A 22,438-nucleotide genomic window follows, 5' to 3' on the forward strand; every position below is an offset into this window, starting at 1 on the left:
CTAAAAAGTCCCCTTTTATATGTTTTCACTTAATCCGGGCCCGGAGACTCTCTAACTGCACAAGAAAATGCTATCAAATGCAGGGTTGCTTTAAAACATTACTGTTTATTTATAAATAAACTTTGAAACACCCTGTTATATTTTCCTTCTCATAAACAAATCGACAGCTGATTGTCAAAGTTTGTTTTGATTTTTTATCCTCCTCCAACAAAGAAAACTGCGCACGTTTTATTTTTTTTCTTTGTTTCTCGAAAAAATTGTCAATATAATGGAAAAATCTTCCGAAACTAATAATAAAAGTTCCATATTACCGGTATTAACATTTCAAAACTCATCAGCACAACAAAATAAACCCGATAACTGTCTTATAACATGTGTAAAATGTGAGAAAACTTTTCAATTTCCCCAACAACAAGATGACTACTTAGGTCATCTATTCCTAAGCCATCGTTTAGTAATAGCTGATGTAGGAGAAATACCCTTGCTAGAGGATTATCTAAAGTATTGGCAAAAAGAGTTTGAACAACATGAATTGGAGGAATATTGTACCACCATGCTGTTAGATCAACTGCCTGATGGTTCACCAGGCAAAAATGAAAAGTACTATTTATTAAGTGATATATTACCCAAGGATTTTGAGCTGCGTACCAAACTAAAGAAAGAACGTTTGGAAAAGGCTTTGGCACAACATCAATTTGAATTGACGGATCGTAATTTCACAAGGGAATGTTTATACTGTCGTGATGTTATTACCGGTTTACGTTCTTTGTACTTGGAACATTTGTTCACCAAGCACTTTTTACAATTGGGCAAACCAGAGAATCTCATCTACATAGATGAGCTTATAGGTAAAGTGCAAGATAATTTGGAAAATCTCATTTGTCTTTACTGTGAGAAGGTGTTCAAAGATCGTGTCACTCTCAAGGAACATATGCGCAAGAAAGCTCATAAAAGAATAAATCCCAATAATAAAACTTATGATAAATATTTTCTGCAAAACTACAAGTTTCCCGATCACATAACACACACCAGGAATCAACAGAAAAGGCATAAAAACACACCAAAACAAAAACAATCCGAAACAACAACAACGTCAACAACAACAACGACAACCCAAAGAACTAGATCTGCTTCACAACGCACTGCTGATAGTGTGGACTTTGAGCAAAGATTTGCCCACAAATCGGAAGATAGTGATTCTGATTGGTCCGATTGGAATGGTGATGATGAATCTGTACAACCCTTAAACTGTCTCTATTGTCAGCAACAATCACAAGATTTCCCCGCTTTCAAACAACATTTATTGCAGGAACATAAAGTAGATTTTGAGGCCGCTCTTAAGGAATTAAATTTCTATCAAAAAGTCAAAGTAGTCAATTATATACGAAGACAGGTGTGTCTTATGCGCTGTGTTAGTTGCAATGGACGTTTTGAAAGCCAAGAATTGTTGTTAAAACATTTACAAGAGGAAGAACATTTTGGCATAGGTTCTCAGAAACAATGGGATAAACCGGAATATTTCTTTCCCACCTATGAAGATGATGGTTTACTATGTATTTTAGATGATAATCCCAATGATGATATGGATGATACAGTAGTGAGAATAATATCCGAGGATCCAGTGGCCCAGATAAATAAGGATGCGGAAAGATTGTCATTGGAGAATTTTAATTTTTTGTAAATACTCGTAGTTAGGTTGGAAAATAAATTGCAAAAAGTAGAATATTAAGGGAAAAAAGTAAAAAAAGTGTAAAAAAACTAAAATTTTAAAGTATCGGTGTCACTAGCGTCAAATTTAAGGGTAAAAAGAAATTAAAAGAAAAATTTGGGTTTAAGTTGGAATGATTTGATGACTTTTAATAGTCCTAAACCTTTTTTCAGAGTTAAAGGAATACCATTTGATTGAAAAGATTAGATGACTTAGATAAATTTAAAAGTTGTAACGCGAAGCGTGTTCATAGGAAGGCTTATAGACGCTATACTTTTTTCTTATTATTTCAATTTACCGTAACGATTCCCTGATCTTTTAATAAACCACTTCATTCCAAGATGTATTTAATGCCTCCTGGTTCATTCCATTCTTGGCATTATTATATTTTATTACTTTTTTGGAAATTAACTTTCATTTTGACAGGAACGCTGTTAAATTTACTTTAAACAATTCCCTGATTATCTGCATATAATTTTTTTCTGTTGAAGCTTTTTTATGATTTTACTTAAAACTACTGCATATATAAAAAACAAATACCCGTAATGTATTGCTTTTAACCACCTCCTTCTCGCCTTGGCCTAAATGGCCGTACCTCTTTCCAAATTCTGTTTAATCTCAGCCGTATGCTCACCATAGAATCTCTCCAATTTCTTATTGAATTTAGAATTGCGTTCATTGATAAAGTCCACATCGGCATCGTCATTGTAAATACGTCTTCTAGAGTATTTCTTACGTCTATCAATCTGTTGCTCCAAATCCTTAACCATATTATTAATGGCCGACGGTTTATCCTTGACCAGTCCATGAAGTATTGTATTAGGTCCGCCATAGAAAGCTTCACCCAATTCCTCTTTCTGTTTTTCATATTTTTCCATATCACGAGCAGGCATATTTTTCACTAAACGACTATATTGACGGGCAGTCTGTGCTTCGAAGGTGGAGAAACCGAGATCAGGATTTTTCTTCTTCTTTTTCTTTTCTATCTTTTCAGCATCCAAGGCAGAAACTTCTAGCAGTTTCAGGCGATCATAGTCTTTTCCCTCGGCTTTGGCTTCTTCTCTAGCCTTTTCATCTGCTAGCAGCCAGTCTGCTTGTCTCTTGCGTGCCTCCCAATTGTTGGGCAGTTTTTTACGAGCATCTTCTGCTACGACCTCCTGGTGATTGTGAGTTCTAGCCTCCTGTCTGAGTTTGTGCAGACTACGTAGACGTTCCTTACGTTCGGCTAGTTTTTCGGCAGCAGTTTTCTCTTTTTCCATTATATTTCTGTGGATTTTTAACGTTTTTTCTTATATTTTTTAAGAAATTTATGAAATTGTGTGATTTTACGTGTTTATCTATTGTGTTGTTTACAAATAATAATGACACATGGGTGATGCCAGACGGATTTTTTCAAAGCAGCGTTTTTTATAGTTAACAAGAAAATCGCTGGAAATTTAGTTAAACCAAGAAATTTGCCACAGTATATTTGTAGATGTTATTAACAAATATATGGACCATTTAGTGGGAAATTTGGTACAACTATAGTTAGGACTCTAAACCAGACTCTACATATGATAAATTATACAGATTCGCAAAATTTTCCTAAATATTTTTTTTTTGTAATTTATAGAACCGCCTTGACGTAACCGAGTTAAAAATAAATTATATTTTTCTTTGAAACACCCTGTGTCTGGTATTGACAACTTACGTTTTTCAACTCTCATAAATTTGACAGTTTTCTTGTAGAAGTTTCGCCTGTTGCTTTCCATAAAATTGAAATACGGATAAAAAAGTGAAAATTTAATAGATTTTATTGCAAAAAAATAATAAAATTATCTAATTAAAACTATAAAACATAATAAATTGCTTAGATATGCTAAAATATATTTAAAATTAAATAAAATTAAGCAAATAAAACGAAAAATAAAAAAAATCTAAAGAAAAATTAACGTCACGAAAAATGATCAGTCAGTGCAAATGAAAGAAGAAAAAAAGATGATGAAAAAAGAAAAGTAATACCTGTAGAAAAAAGCAATTCAAAAAGAAAAATATAATTTTAAAACAAATTTTTCGTAAAAATAAAAGTGTTTATAGCAAAATTCAAGAAATATTTTATTTGCTCAACAATTTTTTAATACTGGATTAAAAGGATTATTAACGAATCTTCAGAAAAAAAAATATTGTACATATAGAAAAACAAACACCAACAACAACACGTACAATACGAATTTTTTCACGGTAAGTAAAAAAGACCATAAAAAATATCTTTTGTTGTTTTACATTTTGTTCATATTTCTTTTGGTTGACTTTCTCTTTTGTGGTTATAATTTATCACCTTTAGGTTTTTCTTATATTCATTAATAATTTTTTTATTTTTAATTTGCTTTTCTTTTTAATTGTTTGTTTCTTGAAATTATTTTCTTGTATAATTTTATTAAGTTGTTGTTGCTGTTGTTGTTTTTGTTTTATCAAAGTCACCTGCTTTTCTCTCTCTCTCGTTTTTGTACTTTGTTTGATTTTTTTCTCTTCTATTTCGCTACATAAATGTATGTGAGTCAGGCATGGAAAATTGATATTTTGAAATATACTAACTATAACAAAAACAGTACTTTTTTTAATTTTTACAGTAATAAACTACTTTTGCGCTAGAATAGATATAGACTAAACTTGACTTTAGGCTAGATTATAGACTAGACTATAGTCTATAGTTACTGAAAAAAGTACAATAGTACTGCATTTTCCAAGTCCGGTTTCAATGGTTAATATTGTTGTTGTAACTTTTGTGTTGTTTTGTCAATCCCGTAACACCTCCTTTAGCTGCAGCACCAATAACAACAACAACAATAATAACACAGTTATTTAAACAATAAAAGCAGAAAAAGTACTGACTACGCAATTGTTTAATTTTTTTGTTTTTGTTTTCAATCTATTATTATTTTTTCACCATTTTTTTTGTCTTGAATTTCCGCCGTTAAACAAAAAAAAAAAAAATTATGCATAAGTATTTCATCACAATCCATAAAGATAAATCCCTTCAAACATTTAAAAGAGAAAACTATTGCGCATCACCCCAGACGCCACGTCAGAAACACTTCTGGACGATTGTCAGACGAGAACGCACATTTTACAAAAACAAAATACATTGATTTCGAATTTTCGTCTTCTAGAAATATACTTTTAAGTTACTTCCGGATGATAGTTAGAAGAGTGCATCCATTTTGCTTAAACAAAAAACCATGCCTGTTGAATTTTTTTCATCTGGAAGTATACGTTTTAGTGACTTCTGTATGAGAGTTGGGTGAGAACACACATTTTACAATAACAAAATACATTGTTTCCTAATTTGTATCTTCTTGATTTGTATGTTTAAGTCACTTCTGGAAGACAGTTTGAAGAGTGTTCACATTAATGTTGTATTTTATTCATCTGGAAGTGTGGATTGTAGTCACTTCTGTACAATTGTCCGACGAGAGCACACATTTTACAAAAACAAAATACATTGATTTCTAGTTTTCGCCGTCTGGAAGTATACTTTTAGGTTACTTCCGGATGATAGTAAGAAGAGTACAAAAACAAAAAATATAAATACTCCATTTTTTAGCGTGAAAAAAAAAAATAAAAATAAATAATGCAGAAATTTTGTTAAGTTCAGTGATGTTTTGTGTTTTGTTCAGTCATGTTCAGTTTTAATTATTCATCGTAAAACTTAAATGAGTTCTTGAATTTAATGTTCATAGAAAAATAGTGTAATTAAAATATTGTGAATCTTAAGTAATAAAAAACAATATGACAGTGTTGTGTTAAAAATCAACTGTTAATAAACATTTAAGAAGGTTTTCTTAATTGGCGAAGTGTATTAAATATATACCAAAAAGTATAAGGAAGGATTATATAAATAAAATTAAAAAGTAAGTTGTCATATTAAAATACTATTTTAGGAATATGTTAACAACTCTAAACGGCTTCCATTTCCATTATTTTTAAAAAAGTCTAATATGTTTCATTAAAAATGTTTTTATATTAAATTTCGACTCTCTCTTAATTCGTTTAGGAGGTATAAGCATTTAAAGACTTTTTCAAGTTGTACATTTCGGCTTTCATTTGATGAACATTGCATTTTTAACATATTTAGATTTATTTGAGTTAAATCTTAACTTTCAATATTTTTAAAACTATTTGCGCGTTTAGGTCTGGAATCACTATATTGAAATTAATACTACTGTTTTATACATAAATTATTTTTTGACTTGGGTCACTCGACACGAAATTGCCCATATAAGATATTTAATATTGAAATCAGATAGTTTTAAACCCACCTTTTTTAAATAAATACAATTTTATTAATTTCCATATAGCTTTGGATTTAATTATTCTAATTATAGGTACTTTTTTAGTTATTAACACCAGGTCTTTCTATGACCTATCATAAGATACTAATATTCTTAATATTTAGCATGCTGTTCCCAAGATATTGAACCTAAGTATTAGAAGAGAGCAAACAAAAAATGTCAAAAGCAATATCCCGTTTAGGGTCGTTAAGGTGTTTCTATCGTTAGTGACTGTAAATAATTTAAAAAATAATCCATGACTTAGTAATTTCAGATCTTTATAGACGGTTTAATTCCAAGTTATTGAAAAAATGTTCATGAAAGGTAATGTTTTTATTGATTCAAAACAATAAATAAATAAATTAATTAATTTTTAATTATTTTATTTTTTAGAAAGCAGTAGCTAATATTAAAATACTTCTAACTGAATTAAAATATAAAAAAGGGATCTGGTAAGTTATAAATGTCTTATTTCATCACGTGGTTCTACTAAAAATGTCGATTATTTGCAGAAAATGTAAAAAATGGATCTGACCGTTTAAACTTTGGTGGTAAATGTATTGGACATGAGAGAATCCTATTTTTATTGCTTCCTAAAGTATAACTGGTAATTTCTATAAATACAAAAGTATGTATATTCAATATTAATTATAACATTATTTTGGTTTATTTCGTTGAAGGATTAATGCGTTCCATAATATAACTCTTACAATTTGATGGATTAATCATAAAATTGATTAAGAACTACAAAAATATTTTAGAGTCCAACGTTTTACAATTTTTGGAAGTATACCAGTCAGCAGTTGGAATATTAATACAGATTCCCTGAAAATTATCTTATTATAAGGTAATAATTCTAAATTTTTGATACATATGTACATTAGACCGACTCCCTCTGTATGGAAAGCAAAAACATGTTTTTGTTACCCCTCCCAAAATTTACCTTGCTTTGTTTTATGATGATTCCCAAAATATTTTAAGTGACCGCTGAACCAAATTAAAAAAAGGTATTTTGGAATTATTTTTTTTAAATTTTTGTTTGTTTTGAAACAAAATATCCAATACGGGGTATCGTTTAAAAGGTATTTTAAAGTCGCGTCCAATGATGTATTAATCATAAATAACCGTTTGCTTATAATTGTCATATTCCAAAATATTTAAAATTGTTAGGTTTTTACTAAGAAAAATTAAATATATGCACAATTTTGCAAATTTTGCGCACCACTAGACTTGGCTTCAAAAAACCTTTCAAATGATACCACATACTGTATATATTGTTTAAGAAATGCTGTATAATTTAAAACAAAATAACTAAAAAGGGACTTTTTTGTAACCGGTTCAGCTCACGAACGGCCACCGATAGACTAGAAATATTTTGGGAACCATTATAAAACATAACAAAGATTTTTTGAAGCTGGATAAAATATTGAATTTAACATGAAGAATCGTGTTCCCATACGATATTTTCTTTAAAACTGTCCAGCTCACGAATGGACAACACTTAACCGAAAATATTTTGGGTAACATCATATTACATAACAGCGAATATTATGAGGGGGGTAACTCAAGCACCATTTTTTGCGAGTCGGTCTAATGTACATATATTACTTTTTTTAGATTAGTTGTTAAATCTGTTATTTTTTCTACTATTTTAATTTCAATTAATTCAATAAAAACTATAAAATTTCATTTTATTTAGATTTATTTTTATAGATTTTATTTTGGTGAGTATACAAATAGAAGAAGAGAAAACTCATCTTCTAGAAGACGAGAATACTCATCTTCTAGAAGAAGAGAATACTCATCTTCAAGAAGAAGAGAATACTCTTCTTCAAGAAGAAGAGAATACTCTTCTTCTAGAAGAAGAGAAAACTCATCTTCTAGAAGATAAGATAGGAACACTTCTAGAGGATACTAGGTAGTCACTTCAAGAAGTGACTTCCTAGTCACATCTAGAAGAGTCTTTGGCAATACCTTACTTCCAAGAGTCATCTAGAAGTTTCTTCTGCGGGTCTTCCAGAAGTATCTTCCAAGTTACTATTAGACGTTCCCCAGCTCGGCATCAGTTCTTCCCGACTGGTGACAAGAATTCTTATACTTCCGCAACATCGCTGGCGAGCTTTTAGCACGTTTGGAAGTTTCACACGGGTAACTTCCGCAATAGAAAATGTTTGTAGGGATTTTATATGTATCTACATTTTTTATTTAATATTTATTTGTATTTTTTTATTTATCTTTTGTTTTTTATTTGTTTTGCTAAATTGTGTGATTTTTTTCTGCTTTGCACAGCGGGTTTTTCCAACTTTTTTTTTCGCTTGACAGTTTTGTGTTTGTGTATTTACAACAATTGTTATGCGTTTGACAGTAGTGGAAACATTTTGAGGTGATTATTACAATTTTTAAAGAATATTTTTACTTTTTGATTAATTTTTATGGTAATTCCCCTATGATGAACTTTTCCCCAAGAGCAATAGCTTTTGCACAGATACAATAGAAGATCACAAGATCTTCCACATGAAAATTAGGAGGTCGACTAAAAGAACGACAAACTTAGATTGTGTTACACTTGGTTTCTAGATCGATTGGTTCCTAGATCGAACCACCCATAGCATATTACATTATTGCATTAGCTCTGCAATGTGCGTAATCTGCAAACTTGCATCAGCGAAGTCGTCAATCACATTGTTTATTACATGGACAAGGAATCTATGTAAAACTAACTCTCGGCTTCATCACGCATAAGTTGCGGAGTGGAAACATGGCCGTCAAAGTGTTAGACGGCAGCACTTGGGACGTGGATAAAGTAACCTTGTAGGATACTTATAAAGCGATTGGTCGGTTGGTGGTTAACTATGAGGCTGCATTGTGTTTACCTACACCTACAGTGCTACTTAGTGGAGAAACAGGTCCTAAGGACTGTAATGAGCTGTTAACAGATTACATCCAAACGTCACCTACAACAAGGAACGAAGGGTCTCCAAGTCGAAGAAAACAACATCATGTTGACAATACAGTTTCTGCTGGGATGTCACCAGAGGAGTAATGTTAACTTTATCATCACCCAGTTTAATGATAGACGATAGACCAGTGCTCGAATAGTGCTCGCTGTAACAGAATATCGTTTTAATGTCGTACTTAGAGTTCGCTCACCGCACTTAGCAGACATAAAAGAAACCGGGCCTGGAAAACAAGAGTAGTTCTACCATAAATAAGTGGTTATTGGACACTTGCTGCTTCAACTTCTGCAGTAATCATTACATGGAATATTCAGCCTACTAGCATTTGCAATTAATACACATTATCATATCCAGATAGGTACTAACTGACGTACCATCACTTTTGAAAAACCCAAAATTCATAAAGAGTATAGATTAGCTGTGATGTCTAGACAATCGTCAACAAGGACAGCGCATGATCTAGGAAGATTCCTATATGCCTTTCAAGAGGGATCTTCACACCGATACAGAAGCATCTGCATTTTGAATTCTAACTAGGCTTTTGAAGCTTTTTATCGAGGCTATGTTGTCCCGACCAGTTGCCTAGTCGTTTGGCCTTAATAAATATTCCGCGACACTCACTTCGAGTGTACCTATGCTTTATCTGACGTCTTCCAATGAGGTTTACAGACAATTGGTCTGTAAATTTCCGAGATTGTCCTGTCATCCTAACGCATTCTGTACTTTTTTAGCCACCGATCGCTCAAGTTTCTCTATCTGCAATGGCTATGACGACTAAAGAAATAAACCAAGTCCATCATATCCTTTAAAAATAAAGGCAATATCAGCTAATCTATGTTGTTGATCCTTACATTCTGGCAAACCTTTCCCCCCGGGGCATGTTTCCATGATGAAATGTCCATCATGGTGTAAAGAAATGCTACCAGTATCTCTAGTCTGCCGGGACTATAAACTGGTGATGTCAAATGTATCCTTGGCTTCGCCTCGGAATGATTTGGCATGGGGTCTAACCAGAGTACCATATAATCTGGCACTACGGGTGGCCGGTTGCCCACAGGACCTAGTCCTGGCCGGTCAATTGGTTGAGGTTCCTTCGGGATCCACGTAGTGGCTGTGGTTGAAACCCAAATCGCGGGGAGAGAATGTTGGTTTAAGGACTATATCTAATGGGTTGGATAATTCTCTCTTCGAACAGGTCTGTGTACAAAGCAGCAAATGCTGGATTCCTAAACCCGATCGGTATTTCTTACCGGTCGTGTAGTGGGACGCCGGTATATGCTGGGGAATTGTCAGGTTAGTATTCAATGGTTGCCTGTCATCCCGTAGAGCGATCTTTATGATCATGGGAATGGAACTGATGCGGAAATTGGTGAAAGATCGGGAAAGTCTCCATATATTGGAGATTAGTACTGATTTAGTATGCCTTTTTACGCTTCGGGGAAGTTCTTCGGTGCTGTTGCCATCTCAACAGGATATATTGATACATGCTACTTTGGAAATTCCTATTTCCTTTGTTACATTGATCGGTTCATAAAAGAGGGATCCTGATCCATTTTGTTGGGTATTTCGGACTACCAAATATGTCTCTAGGTCTCGGGCTTATAGAGGTTAAGGAATGCACTGGAATGGGTCATTAGATGATGGGGATTGTATTTTGAATAATGCAATCTTTCATGACATCATAAGGGTGGTCACCTTCCGGCTTACCGGAAATTGATTTCACCTGATGTTGGGACTTGTCACCCCCTTCTATTGACTTTAGACCAGTGATTGCTTTTTCTTTGTCGGGGTTTGCATTGGGATTGATCCCATGCTGCCTGTCATTCCGCAACGGGGCTACTATGGCAAGAGATTAGATAGCTCGAGTTCTTTAACAAAGTACTTGTACATGGACCGGCTCAGCCATGTACAAAAATTGCTACCTGAGTTCTTCATTGAAGAATTCAGGGGCGCGGGTAGACCGTCTCTAGTCTACCCAGTGGATGAAAAAGACCACCGTGAAATTAGGCCGTCAAGGCAGGTGTTCACGTTAAACTCTCGACATTCATTCTGGCAAACCTTAAATTTTTGCAATAATCTTAACAGTCCACAGTTTCTTTTATAAAAATCCATTGTTCCATTACATATTGAAAAATATATTCTCCTCTCGAAGTCAACAAAAAAAAAAGAACGCAAATTTGCCAAAATGGATTTTGGTAACGTTTGCAAAATAAATGAAAAGAGACCGAGAGAGAGAAAGAAAGAGAAATGAAATATAATTAATTGTCTACATGACAATTTTGACGTTGCAATATCGTTATCATTTGTTTCTTATCTGCCTGAGTGCCTGCCTGCTTGCCTGCCAGGCAGCTTGAATGCCTAATGGCTTTATAGCTGCCTGTAGACTTCGCACAACCCAAAAGAGGGCCATCATGTGTGAGGGGGTAATTCCCTGTTTTTCTGTGCTTTAATAAAACTAATAACAATTTACTTATTTGTTTATTTTTCTTAACATGAATACGTAATTAAGATCATAAATTTGCAATAAAAAAAGAGGTTGATAAAGTTTACACAACTTTTGCCTTAATAATTATGTTATTCTGGGAAATTTGTTATCGCTATTTAATTATTATTATTTGTTGTTATTGTTTTTGCAAACAAAAAGTTTTGTGAAAATTTATATATAGCGGATATTTATATGTATTTATAGGTAAATAATGATATGACAAAAAAAATGCAATAAATATATTAGAATTATTTGCAAAATTTTGGAAAAATATAAATAGTTTAATAAGTAGAGAACATTTGGAATATATTTTATCTGGATTTAAGTTTGGAAAGTTGACGTCAAAGCAAAAAATATGTTGAAAATGAAGATTTAACTTTTGAAGGTCTACTTTTTTGACTTGGAAGTGATAGAGTAGGAAATTGTTATAAGGTCTCAGTTACCATTTCACCCCTATCAAATGGCTTGAACATATCTAAAACTAATGGATGTTGAATATAATGACACCATTTCTCGGAAGCGATCGCTCTTAATTGCAAAGTGTTGAACAAATTGCTATTGGTCGATGATTTTCAGATGCACGGTGAAGTCAGTATTTCGGGATAAGTTTGGTGATGTTGCTGAAGATTTAACTTTTGAAGGTCTACTTTTTTGACTTGGAAGTGATAGAGTAGGAAATTGTTATAAGGTCTTAGTTACCATTTCACCCCTATCAAATGGCTTGAACATATCTAAAACTAATGGATTACTTCCTCCAAAATGTTGAATAGAATGACACCATTTCTCCGAAGCGATCGCTCTTAATTGCAAAGTGTTGAACAAATTGCTATTGGTCGATGATTTTCAAATGCACGGTGTAAGTTTGGTAATGTTGCTGAGGCAACCGATAACCGTCAGAGGAGTGACTGTGGAGCTAATGTTGGTAATGAGTTGATAGCGATTGAGTGGCATGAATGTGCCCCTCTAAACATCGTATGTGTTGGATGTTTGTTCACTTGTCTGTGACGAATAAAAGAGTTGTATTTTGTGTTGATAGGTAATGGATGCATGAAGATTTATTGATAAAACTTTGACTTACTTGAAGTATTTATACCTCGTTTACGGAAGTGATGCTTTTGAAGCATTACGGAAGTAATGGCGCAGGAATGAACAGAGATTTCATAGCTTAAGTACTCGAGTAAGGAGTTTGTTCATGGGTCGGTGTCCCTCATGTTAAAAAAATGTCTACCTACGTTATCCATAGGGAAGTCGTTTCTAGCTTACCCTGTAGTTGAAAATAACGTGAAATAAGGCTGACAAGACAAGAGTTTATGTAAAGCTCTGCAGGTTCATGCCCGGGAGACTTACTTATGTTAAGGTTCGTTATAACAAATTTAACTTCATGAGTTCGTATGAATATGTTTGGCATAGTTACTGATAGTCTTTCCAGTACGAGCAGTGGTTGATTGCTTTAGGCAAGCGGGATTTAGCAGAGTGTGGAGATGGCAAAGGTTATGTGATATTATAAAGATCTACTTATCCAAGTTTGCGGATCTAGTTGGACTTAACTCCAATGCCAGGCGGTGGATAAAAAGAACTATTTGATTTCTTTTGCAGATTACCGTTTTAGCGTTTCACAGAGCATTTTTAACGTGCACATAATCTTTAAAGTCATGAAAATACTAACGTTTTGAAAGAATTATTCTTTTTCTGCTTCTGATCCGTTGAACGGAGATAGCTTTCTAAACAGTTGGAACAAACAAAGGCTATTGACCTTTTCGACTCACAACAGAAGAAGAACTACTGAATCTTTTAGAAAACGACTTCTGCAGAAACTGACAGGAAGAATACGGTGGCTCTCCTTTCCTCTGTCACCGGCCGGCACTAGCGAAACATAGACTTGATAGTTATTTCTTCTGTCACTGTTCGTTTATAACAGAGGATTGATAATCTATACAGCCACGTTTTGCACGACTTACGGACTTTTCCGTTTTACGGAGATAGATTTCTAAACAATCGGAACAAACAAAGTCACTAGCAGAGGCTATTGACCTTTTTGGCTCATAACAGAAGCTTTAATCTTTTACAAAACGACTTCTGCAGAAGCTGCCAGTGCGAAGTCGATGTCTCCCCTTTCCTCTGTCACTGGCCGGCACTAGCGGAACATAGATTTGTTACTTATTTCTTCTGTCACTGTTCGTCCACAACAGAGGATTGATAATCTATACAGCCACGTTTTGCACGACTTAACGGACGTTTCCGTTGTGAACATTTGAAGGACAAAAACTTTTCTTCATGCCACAAACTGGTTTGGGTCTGATCTAGAGTAATTAGGTCGAAGTATGTAGTAATATGGTATCACAAAAAGGATCAATATAATGAAACTTATTGTGTCTCCAGTGCAAGAAAACTTACGGCTTAACTCTGCAATAAAATATCCAATTGTGCAAAGAGTAAAAAAGATTACACGGTGGCAACTCTCCGTATCTGACATTTCTTTAGCATTCATTGTTATTGATTTTGCAAAAAGGGTGTAAACAAATCATTATTGATAAATTGTTTAAATCAAACAAATTAACTGTTTTTTAGATGATAATATTTAAGTTTGCAGTTTTAGAAAATAACAACAAACACACGTACCTATAAGTGGAATATTTTTTATTTGTTTGTTTGTTTTTTTAGACTGTTACCAAGTACATATTAATTCAATGTTAAAAAAAATACTATTTATTATTTTCAAAATAGTTTAATAAACAAAAAACCTTAACAAAATCAAATGATAAGAAATCTAACAAAATGTGTATTAACAATTAGTGAAATATTAGAAAAAATTGTAATATAATAAAAAACAAGCCCTATGCTGTCTACAATAACAATCCATTATTGTGCTCAATAAATAATAATAAAACAATAATATCAATTATTTTATATGTATCATAAAGGACATACCTTTATATAGTTTTATATTATATTGAAGTATTGAAACTAATTTCCTAAAGTGTTAAAATTTTCAAATCATCAATCTACAAAATGTCAATCTATTTTTGTACTCAATAAAAAGAAAAAAAAAAATTCAACATGGATTCAGATTATTTAAATTATTTTATACATATTTTATATATATATAAATTATTCTATACTATAAACTATATTTATAATTCTATTCTAGAACTGTGTTATTATTATTGTTGTTGCTATATTTTAATATAAAAATATATATTTTTAATTACTTTATTATTAGATTTTATCTTTTAAGAGATAATAATTTTTACTTTTTTTTGAAAACACCACATTATTATTATTATTATTTTTTTTGTTGGTTTATATTTCGTCTTGTATATTATAGGGAGAAAATAGACTAGAACAACAAATATTATTGTATAAAAATATTATAAATGACGTCAGTTCGGTATTTGACTGACGTCCGAAATTCCATAAAACGCCTCTTCAAGTCAGAGTGGCGCGCGAGAAAATAACAAAGATGTATTTTCTTTTTTTTTTGTGTACAGTGTTCCTCCTTTCCTTTTTTTTTTTTTTTTTTTGATTTACCCTACAGTATTTGTAAGAGTGTTCATTGTTCTGTTGACAGTTTTAAGATCAAAGGGTGTTTGTTTGAAGATGAATTGTTAAAAGATTGTTTTGTTTTTCTATTTTTTTGGTTAAGAATACTTTTTAGTTTTCTTTTTCGGAGATGAATTTAGATAATTGGTTATGAGTGCTTTTTTGAAAAAGGAAGAAAGGTGGAAAGGAATTGTTAATGATCGGATGTTAATGTATACTAAAACCCAAATCACGATATGAAAAGAAAGTAATGTTAGATCAGAGATCTTTAATTCTCACAATTTGTAGCTCTCCTGTTTTCTAATTGTAGAATTTAGAAACTATTAAAATACCATGATGTTATATATTCCGCCATCTTGTTGGAAACAATGTTCTCTTCTACGATCAAAAAACGAAAGTAGTATTAAATAGTAGTAGTAAGTTATGGATCACTGATCATCATCCCTTCATCTTAATTTTTTTGGACTCGGCAAGATTATTAATCTCAATTTAATCTCTTCATTATCTTGAAGACTTTTGGTCTTTGTGACCGAAGAGGATCCTTGCTAAAGAGCGATCTATATTAAGTGCTCGAATGCGATCAGTTATAAGTAATAGATTATTTCCATATTTCAATATCTTCTTCGGCTTCGGATTGTGATTCTCATTGCATTACATCTTGATGTTTTGTTTTAGTCAAAGCTTTTTTAAAGTCACTTGTGTTTGGAGGAAAAGATCCTTGATTGAATACGATCAATACAAGTATTACCTAACTGAAACAGGTTACACAAGATCTACTATCAAATGGTACCTTCAAGTCTTGTTGGTATTTATACTCAGGTCATGGTACCTTTGATAGAATGCGATCAACATTTGGTGATAGAAATCGATCAATATTAAGTATTAGATTATTTTCCAACTTTAAACTCATCATCTTCAAAATTATCTATAGATCATTTCCTTATTAGGTGTAACCATTGCTTTGGATTGTTTTTAATGATTGTAAAACGTAAGAGAGCAAATTATTTTGATTAACATGTGCCGTCTTTTTGGAGTCACTGTGATCAAGTATCATGATCATTATTCCCCTTTGTGATTCAATATTAACTGTAATCCCATTCCTCTGAATAATTATCATCACTACAAAGAATATGTTATAGATAAATGATCAATCAATAGCCATCTTTTTGTAGTCACTTCTCTCACAATGATCAATAATAACGAGAATTCTTGATCTTTGTGATCAATACTAACTGTAATCCTTATATATATATATATATATATATATATATATATTCCTCTGTATAAATATCGTCACTACAAAGAATCTGTTACAGATCGATCGATAGCTTTCTTATTGGAGTCATTTTTCTCTCACAGTTATCAAAGATAACAAGGATTATTGACATTTATGATCAATATTAACTATGACACTTTGACTATTCTCATGACTATTCTTCTGGACAAATGTCGTCACTTCAGTAAATCAGTTATAGATCACTGATCAATCAATAGCCGTCTTTTTGAGTCACTTTTCTCTCACAGTGATCAATGATAATGAGGATTTTTAATCTTTGTGGTCAATATTAATTATAACACTTTAACAGTCATCGGTCTAATGATCTAATGTCTATTCTTCTGGATATATACCTCCCTCCACTTCAGAAAATCAGTTATAGATCATTGATCGATCAATAGCCTAGTTCGATTATAAAACGGTAATTTATAAAGATCTTTGTGATCAATATTAAAACATTGATCGAAGTCGTTGTAATGTCGATTCTTCTGGATTAACATCGCTGATCATGTAGTTCAATTGATCGAAGTCGTTGTAATGTCGATTCTTCTGGATTAACATCGCTGATCATGTAATTCAATCTTTAGTCTACTTATTAACTGTAAAACTTTGTCCGACTTTAGTCTAATCTTCTAATGTCCATTCTTCTGGATAAATATCTTCGCTACAGAGAATCATTTATAGGTCATTGATCAATCAATAGCCTAGCTCGATTATAAAACGTTTTAATAAGTATTTAGAGGATTTTTTGAACTTTAGTCTACGTATTAACTGTAAAACTTTGTCCGACTTTAGTCTAATCTTCTAATGTCCATTCTCCTGGATAAATATCTTCGCTACAGAGAATCATTTATAGATCATTGATCAATCAATAGCCTAGCTCGATTATAAAACGTTTTAATAAGTATTTAGAGGATTTTTTGAACTTATTTACTCTTTAACCGAAGTCGGTGTAATGAACTAATGTCGATTCTTCTGGATTTATATACCTGATCGTGTAGCTCAATCTTTAGTCTCTATAACTCTCCAAAAGATCTATTGTTTTGTCTTAAGTTATTTTCACATTTTTTTTTGCTTAATTTTTATTTTTGTTAATTTAATTTATTGTATTTTTCTTTAAAATTGATTTGTTATAATTTATAGAACAAACGTACTACAAAAAAAAACATATAAAAATTATTACTATTTTCTTGTTGTTTTTGTTACCAAATATAACATTTCATTATTAAAATTCTTGTTTTTTATTTTCATTTCTTCTTGTTTTTATTCTATCACACACAAAAAAAAAACAAAGATCAACATCTATTAAGTGAAAGTTTATGTTCTAATGATCACATTCTTTATACTCTCGAGTACCCTGTATTTTTTGTTTGTTTTTAATTTGAAATTAAGTTTTTTTTTCAAAATTATTTTCAAATACTAAAAAAAAATTTGCTGTTTCCGGTCTAGCACCCAATTTGAGAGCAAAATATAAAAAATAATAATAATAATAAATACGAATCTGAAAATGCCAAGTTAGTTTTGCAAGTTTTTTGATGTATCGATTCGTTATAGTTGTTATTTAAATGAATTTCTCTAGTATAGAAAGAAAATATTTCAATATTGATGCTTTTCTTTTAATTTCTTTTTCTTTTAATTTCAATGAATTTTTCATTAAGACCAGGTGCTTTATATATGTTTTGTATGCCAAACACTATTGCTACAACAACAACAACAATGACAAAACGCAAAATATCACCTGTCTGTCTATCAATTTGTTAGTCTGTCTTTTTGACTTTTATGTTTTTTGCTCTCTTAGTTTTGTTTTTGTTTTTGATGCTTTTCTTGTGTTGACGTTTTCAACGCCGTCTTGGCTGGCATGTGGGTGGGTGTATAAATGCGCCAAAAATAGCTAAATTTTCATAATTAAGGGTTTTTTTTGGCTGTTTGATAGTTTATTTTCGAAAATATTTTAAAAATTGCAAGCGAAATTTTATGTTTAGTGCATGTTTATTGAGTTATTTATAAATATAAATAGAAGAAATTTTTAAAATTGTTACTTTGTTGCGAAAAACGTGTACGCTTTTTCCATATATTCCATCTTCTTTTAAAAATATGCTAACTAAATAATTCTACTTGATTTACAGAACTAGAAAAGAACTAGAACAGAACTAGAACAGAACTAGAACAGAAATAGAACAGAAATAGAACAGAAATAGAACAGAACTAGAACAGAAATAGAACAGAACTAGAACAGAACTAGAACAGAACTAGAACAGAACTAGAACAGAACTAGAACAGAACTAGAACAGAACTAGAACAGAACTAGAACAGAACTAGAACAGAACTAGAACAGAACTAGAACAGAACTAGAACAGAACTAGAACAGAACTAGAACAGAACTAGAACAGAACTAGAACTGAACTAGAACTGAACTAGAACTGAACTAGAACTGAAATAGAACTGAAATAGAACTGAACTAGAACTGAACTAGAACTGAACTAGAACTGTACTAGAACTGAACTAGAACTGAACTAGAACTGAACTAGAACTGAACAAGAACTGAACTAGAACTGAACTAGAACTGAACTAGAACTGAACTAGAACTGAACTAGAACTGAACTAGAACTGAACTAGAACTGAACTAGAACTGAACTAGAACTGAACTAGAACTGAACTAGAACTGAACTAGAACTGAACTAGAACTGAACTAGAACTGAACTAGAACTGAACTAGAACTGAACTAGAACTGAACTAGAACTGAACTAGAACTGAACTAGAACTGAACTAAAACTGAACTAAAACTGAACTAGAACTGAACTAGAACTGAACTAGAACTGAACTAGAACTGAACTAGAACAGAACTAGAACTGAACTAGTAGAACTGAACTAGAACTGAACTAGAACTGAACTAGAACTGAACTAGAACTGAACTAGAACTGAACTAGAACTGAACTAGAACTGAACTAGAACTGAACTAGAACTGAACTAGAACTGAACTAGAACTGAACTAGAACTGAACTAGAACTGAACTAGAACTGAACTAGAACTGAACTAGAACTGAACTAGAACGAACTAGAATGACTGAACTGAACTAGACTGAACTAGAACTGAACTAGAACGGAACTAGAACTGAACTAGAACTGAACTAGAACTGAACTAGAACTGAACTAGAACTGAACTCGGAACTGAACAGAACTGAACTAGAACTGAACTAGAACTGAACTAGAACTTGAACTAGAACTGAACTAGAACTGAACTAGATACTGAACTAGAACTGAACTAGAACTGAACTAGAACTGAACTAGAACTGAACTAGAACTGAACTAGAACTGAACTAGAACTGAACTAGAAACTGAACTAGAACTGAACTAGAACTGAACTAGAACTGAACTAGACTGAACTAGAACTGAACTAGAACTGAACTAGAACTGAACTAGAACTGAACTAGAACTGAACTAGAACTGAACTAGAACTGAACTAGAACTGAACTAGAAGAACTGAACTCTAGAACTGAACTAGAACTGAACTAGAACTGAACTGAACTGAACTAGAACTGAACTAGAACTGAACTAGAACTGAACTAGAACTGAACTAGAACTGAACTAGAACTGAACTAGAACTGAACTAGAACTGAACTAGAACTGAACTAGAACTGAACTAGAACTGAACTAGAACTGAACTAAAACTGAACGAGAACTGAACTAGAACTGAACTAGAACTAAACTAGAACTGAACTAGAACTGAACTAGAACTGAACTAGAACTGAACTAGAACTGAACTAGAACTGAACTAGAACTGAACTAGAACTGAACTAGAACTGAACTAGAACTGAACTAGAACTGAACTAGAACTGAACTAGAACTGAACTAGAACTGAACTAGAACTGAACTAGAACTGAACTAGAACTGAACTAGAACTGAACTAGAACTGAACTAGAACTGAACTAGAACTGAACTAGAACTGAACTAGAACTGAACTAGAACTGAACTAGAACTGAACTAGAACTGAACTAGAACTGAACTAGAACTGAACTAGAACTGAACTAGAACTGAACTAGAACTGAACTAGAACTGAACTAGAACTGAACTAGAACTGAACTAGAACTGAACTAGAACTGAACTAGAACTGAACTAGAACTGAACTAGAACTGAACTAGAACTGAACTAGAACTGAACTAGAACTGAACTGACTAGAACTGAACTAGAACTGAACTAGAACTGAACTAGAACTGAACTAGAACTGAACTAGAACTGAACTAGAACTGAACTAGAACTGAACTAGAACTGAACTAGAACTGAACTAGAACTGAACTAGAACTGAACTAGAACTGAACTAGAACTGAACTAGAACTGAACTAGAACTGAACTAGAACTGAACTAGAACTGAACTAGAACTGAACTAGAACTGAACTAGAACTGAATTAGAACTGAACTAGAACTGAACTAGAACTGAACTAGAACTGAACTAGAACTGAACTAGAACTGAACTAGAACTGAACTAGAACTAGAACTGAACTAGAACTGAACTAGAACTGAACTAGAACTGAACTAGAACTGAACTAGAACTGAACTAGAACTGAACTAGAACTGAACTAGAACTGAACTAGAAACTGAACTAGAACTGAACTAGAACTGAACTAGAACTGAACTAGAAAGTGAACTAGACTAAACTAGAACTAAACTAGAACTGAACTAGAACTGAACTAGAAGTGAACTAGAACTAAACTAGAACTAAACTAGAACTAAACTAGAAAACTAAACTAGAACTGAACAAGAACTGAGCTAGAACAGAACTAGAACTGAGCTAGAACAGAACTAGAACAGATCTAGACCAGAACTAGAACAGAACTAGAACTGAACTAGAACTGAACTAGAAACTGAACTAGAACTGAACTAGAACTGAACTAGAACAAAACTAGAACAAGAACTAGAACAGATCTAGAACAGATCTAGATCAGAATAGACAGCACTAGAACAGAACTAGAACAGAACTAGAACAGAACTAGACAGAACTAGAACAGAACTAGAACAGAACTAGAACAGAACTAGAACAGAACTAGAACATAACTAGAACAGAACTAGAACAGAACTAGAACAGAATTAGAACTAGAACAGAACTAGAACAGAATTAGAACTAGAACAGAACTAGAACAGAACTAGAACAGAACTAGAACAGAACTAGAACAGAACTAGAACAGAACTAGAACAGAACTAGAACAGAACTAGAACAGAACTAGAACAGAACTAGAACAGAACTAGAACAGAACTAGAACAGAACTAGAACAGAACTAGAACTAGAACAGAACTAGAACAGAACTAGAACAGAACTAGAACAGAACTAGAACAGAACTAGAACAGAACTAGAACTAGAACTGAACTAGAACTGAACTAGAACTGAACTAGAACTGAACTAGAACTGAACTAGAACTGAACTAGAACTGAACTAGAACTGAACTAGAACTGAACTAGAACTGAACTAGAACTGAACTAGAACTGAACTAGAACTGAACTAGAACTGAACTAGAACTGAAATAGAACTGAACTAGAACTGAACTAGAACTGAACTAGAACTGAACTAGAAGAACTAGAACTGAACTAGAACTGAACTAGAATTGAACTAGAACAGAACTAGAACAGAACTTGATCTGAACTAGAACAGAACTAGAACAGAACTAGAACAGAACTAGAACAGAACTAGAACAGAACTAGAACAGAACTAGAACAGAACTAGAACAGAACTGGAACAGAACTAGAACAGAACTAGAACAGAACTAGAACAGAACTAGAACAGAACTAGAACAGAACTAGAACAGAACTAGAACAGAACTAGAACAGAACTAGAACAGAACTAGAACAGAACTAGAACAGAACTAGAACAGAACTAGAACAGAACTAGAACGGAACTAGAACAGAACTAGAACGGAACTAGTAAAAGACCTAAACTAGAACAGAACAAGTAACAGATCTAAACTAGAGCAAAAGCATCGTACATTCGATCGGATGCTGCGTTCTCGTGTGCGGCATTTAAACAACCTCACTGCTCTTTAGGTCTCCAGTTAAAAGATAAAAACTGTATTACATGTTTGTTTGACTCTAGAACTACGAAGATCAGCGTAACTTTCAGCTAGTTTGAAGAGTTGCCATTTTCAAAATTCTCTGAACATTTTCTAAATCCTTTGGA

The 22,438-nt window shown here is 32.6% G+C and overlaps 3 protein-coding genes across 3 annotated transcripts in view; 2 read left to right on the forward strand and 1 right to left on the reverse strand.

Annotated features, from left to right (window-relative positions):
* Nucleotides 1-171: 171 nt before the first annotated feature.
* Nucleotides 172-1,758, forward strand: LOC119611043 (zinc finger protein 277). Its single transcript, XM_037966501.1, has one exon. The coding sequence runs from the start codon at nucleotides 269-271 to the stop codon at nucleotides 1,679-1,681; it is 1,413 nt and encodes a 470-aa protein (XP_037822429.1). The 5' UTR covers nucleotides 172-268; the 3' UTR covers nucleotides 1,682-1,758.
* Nucleotides 1,759-2,042: 284 nt separating this feature from the next.
* LOC119611044 (pre-mRNA-splicing factor Syf2) lies at nucleotides 2,043-3,053 on the reverse strand. The gene has a single exon (XM_037966502.1). The coding sequence runs from the start codon at nucleotides 2,965-2,967 to the stop codon at nucleotides 2,290-2,292; it is 678 nt and encodes a 225-aa protein (XP_037822430.1). The 5' UTR covers nucleotides 2,968-3,053; the 3' UTR covers nucleotides 2,043-2,289.
* Nucleotides 3,054-3,427: 374 nt separating this feature from the next.
* The window catches only part of LOC119611039 (dual specificity protein kinase splA-like), a 52,048-nt gene continuing 33,037 nt past the window's right edge, over nucleotides 3,428-22,438 (forward strand). The window contains 1 exon segment of the mRNA XM_037966496.1: nucleotides 3,428-3,928. The gene's annotated coding sequence lies outside the window, so the exon portion shown is untranslated.

This window comes from Lucilia sericata, unplaced genomic scaffold, assembly GCF_015586225.1.
Source record: "Lucilia sericata isolate MDLA Ls3-8-SP2 unplaced genomic scaffold, ASM1558622v1 Contig001343F_arrow, whole genome shotgun sequence".
Classification (NCBI taxonomy): domain Eukaryota; kingdom Metazoa; phylum Arthropoda; class Insecta; order Diptera; family Calliphoridae; genus Lucilia; species Lucilia sericata.

Coding starts and splice junctions, on each gene's coding strand:
- LOC119611043 (XM_037966501.1), top strand. CDS start 269: ATGGAAAAATCTTCCGAAACTAATAATAAAAGTTCCATATTACCGGTA.
- LOC119611044 (XM_037966502.1), bottom strand. CDS start 2,967: ATGGAAAAAGAGAAAACTGCTGCCGAAAAACTAGCCGAACGTAAGGAA.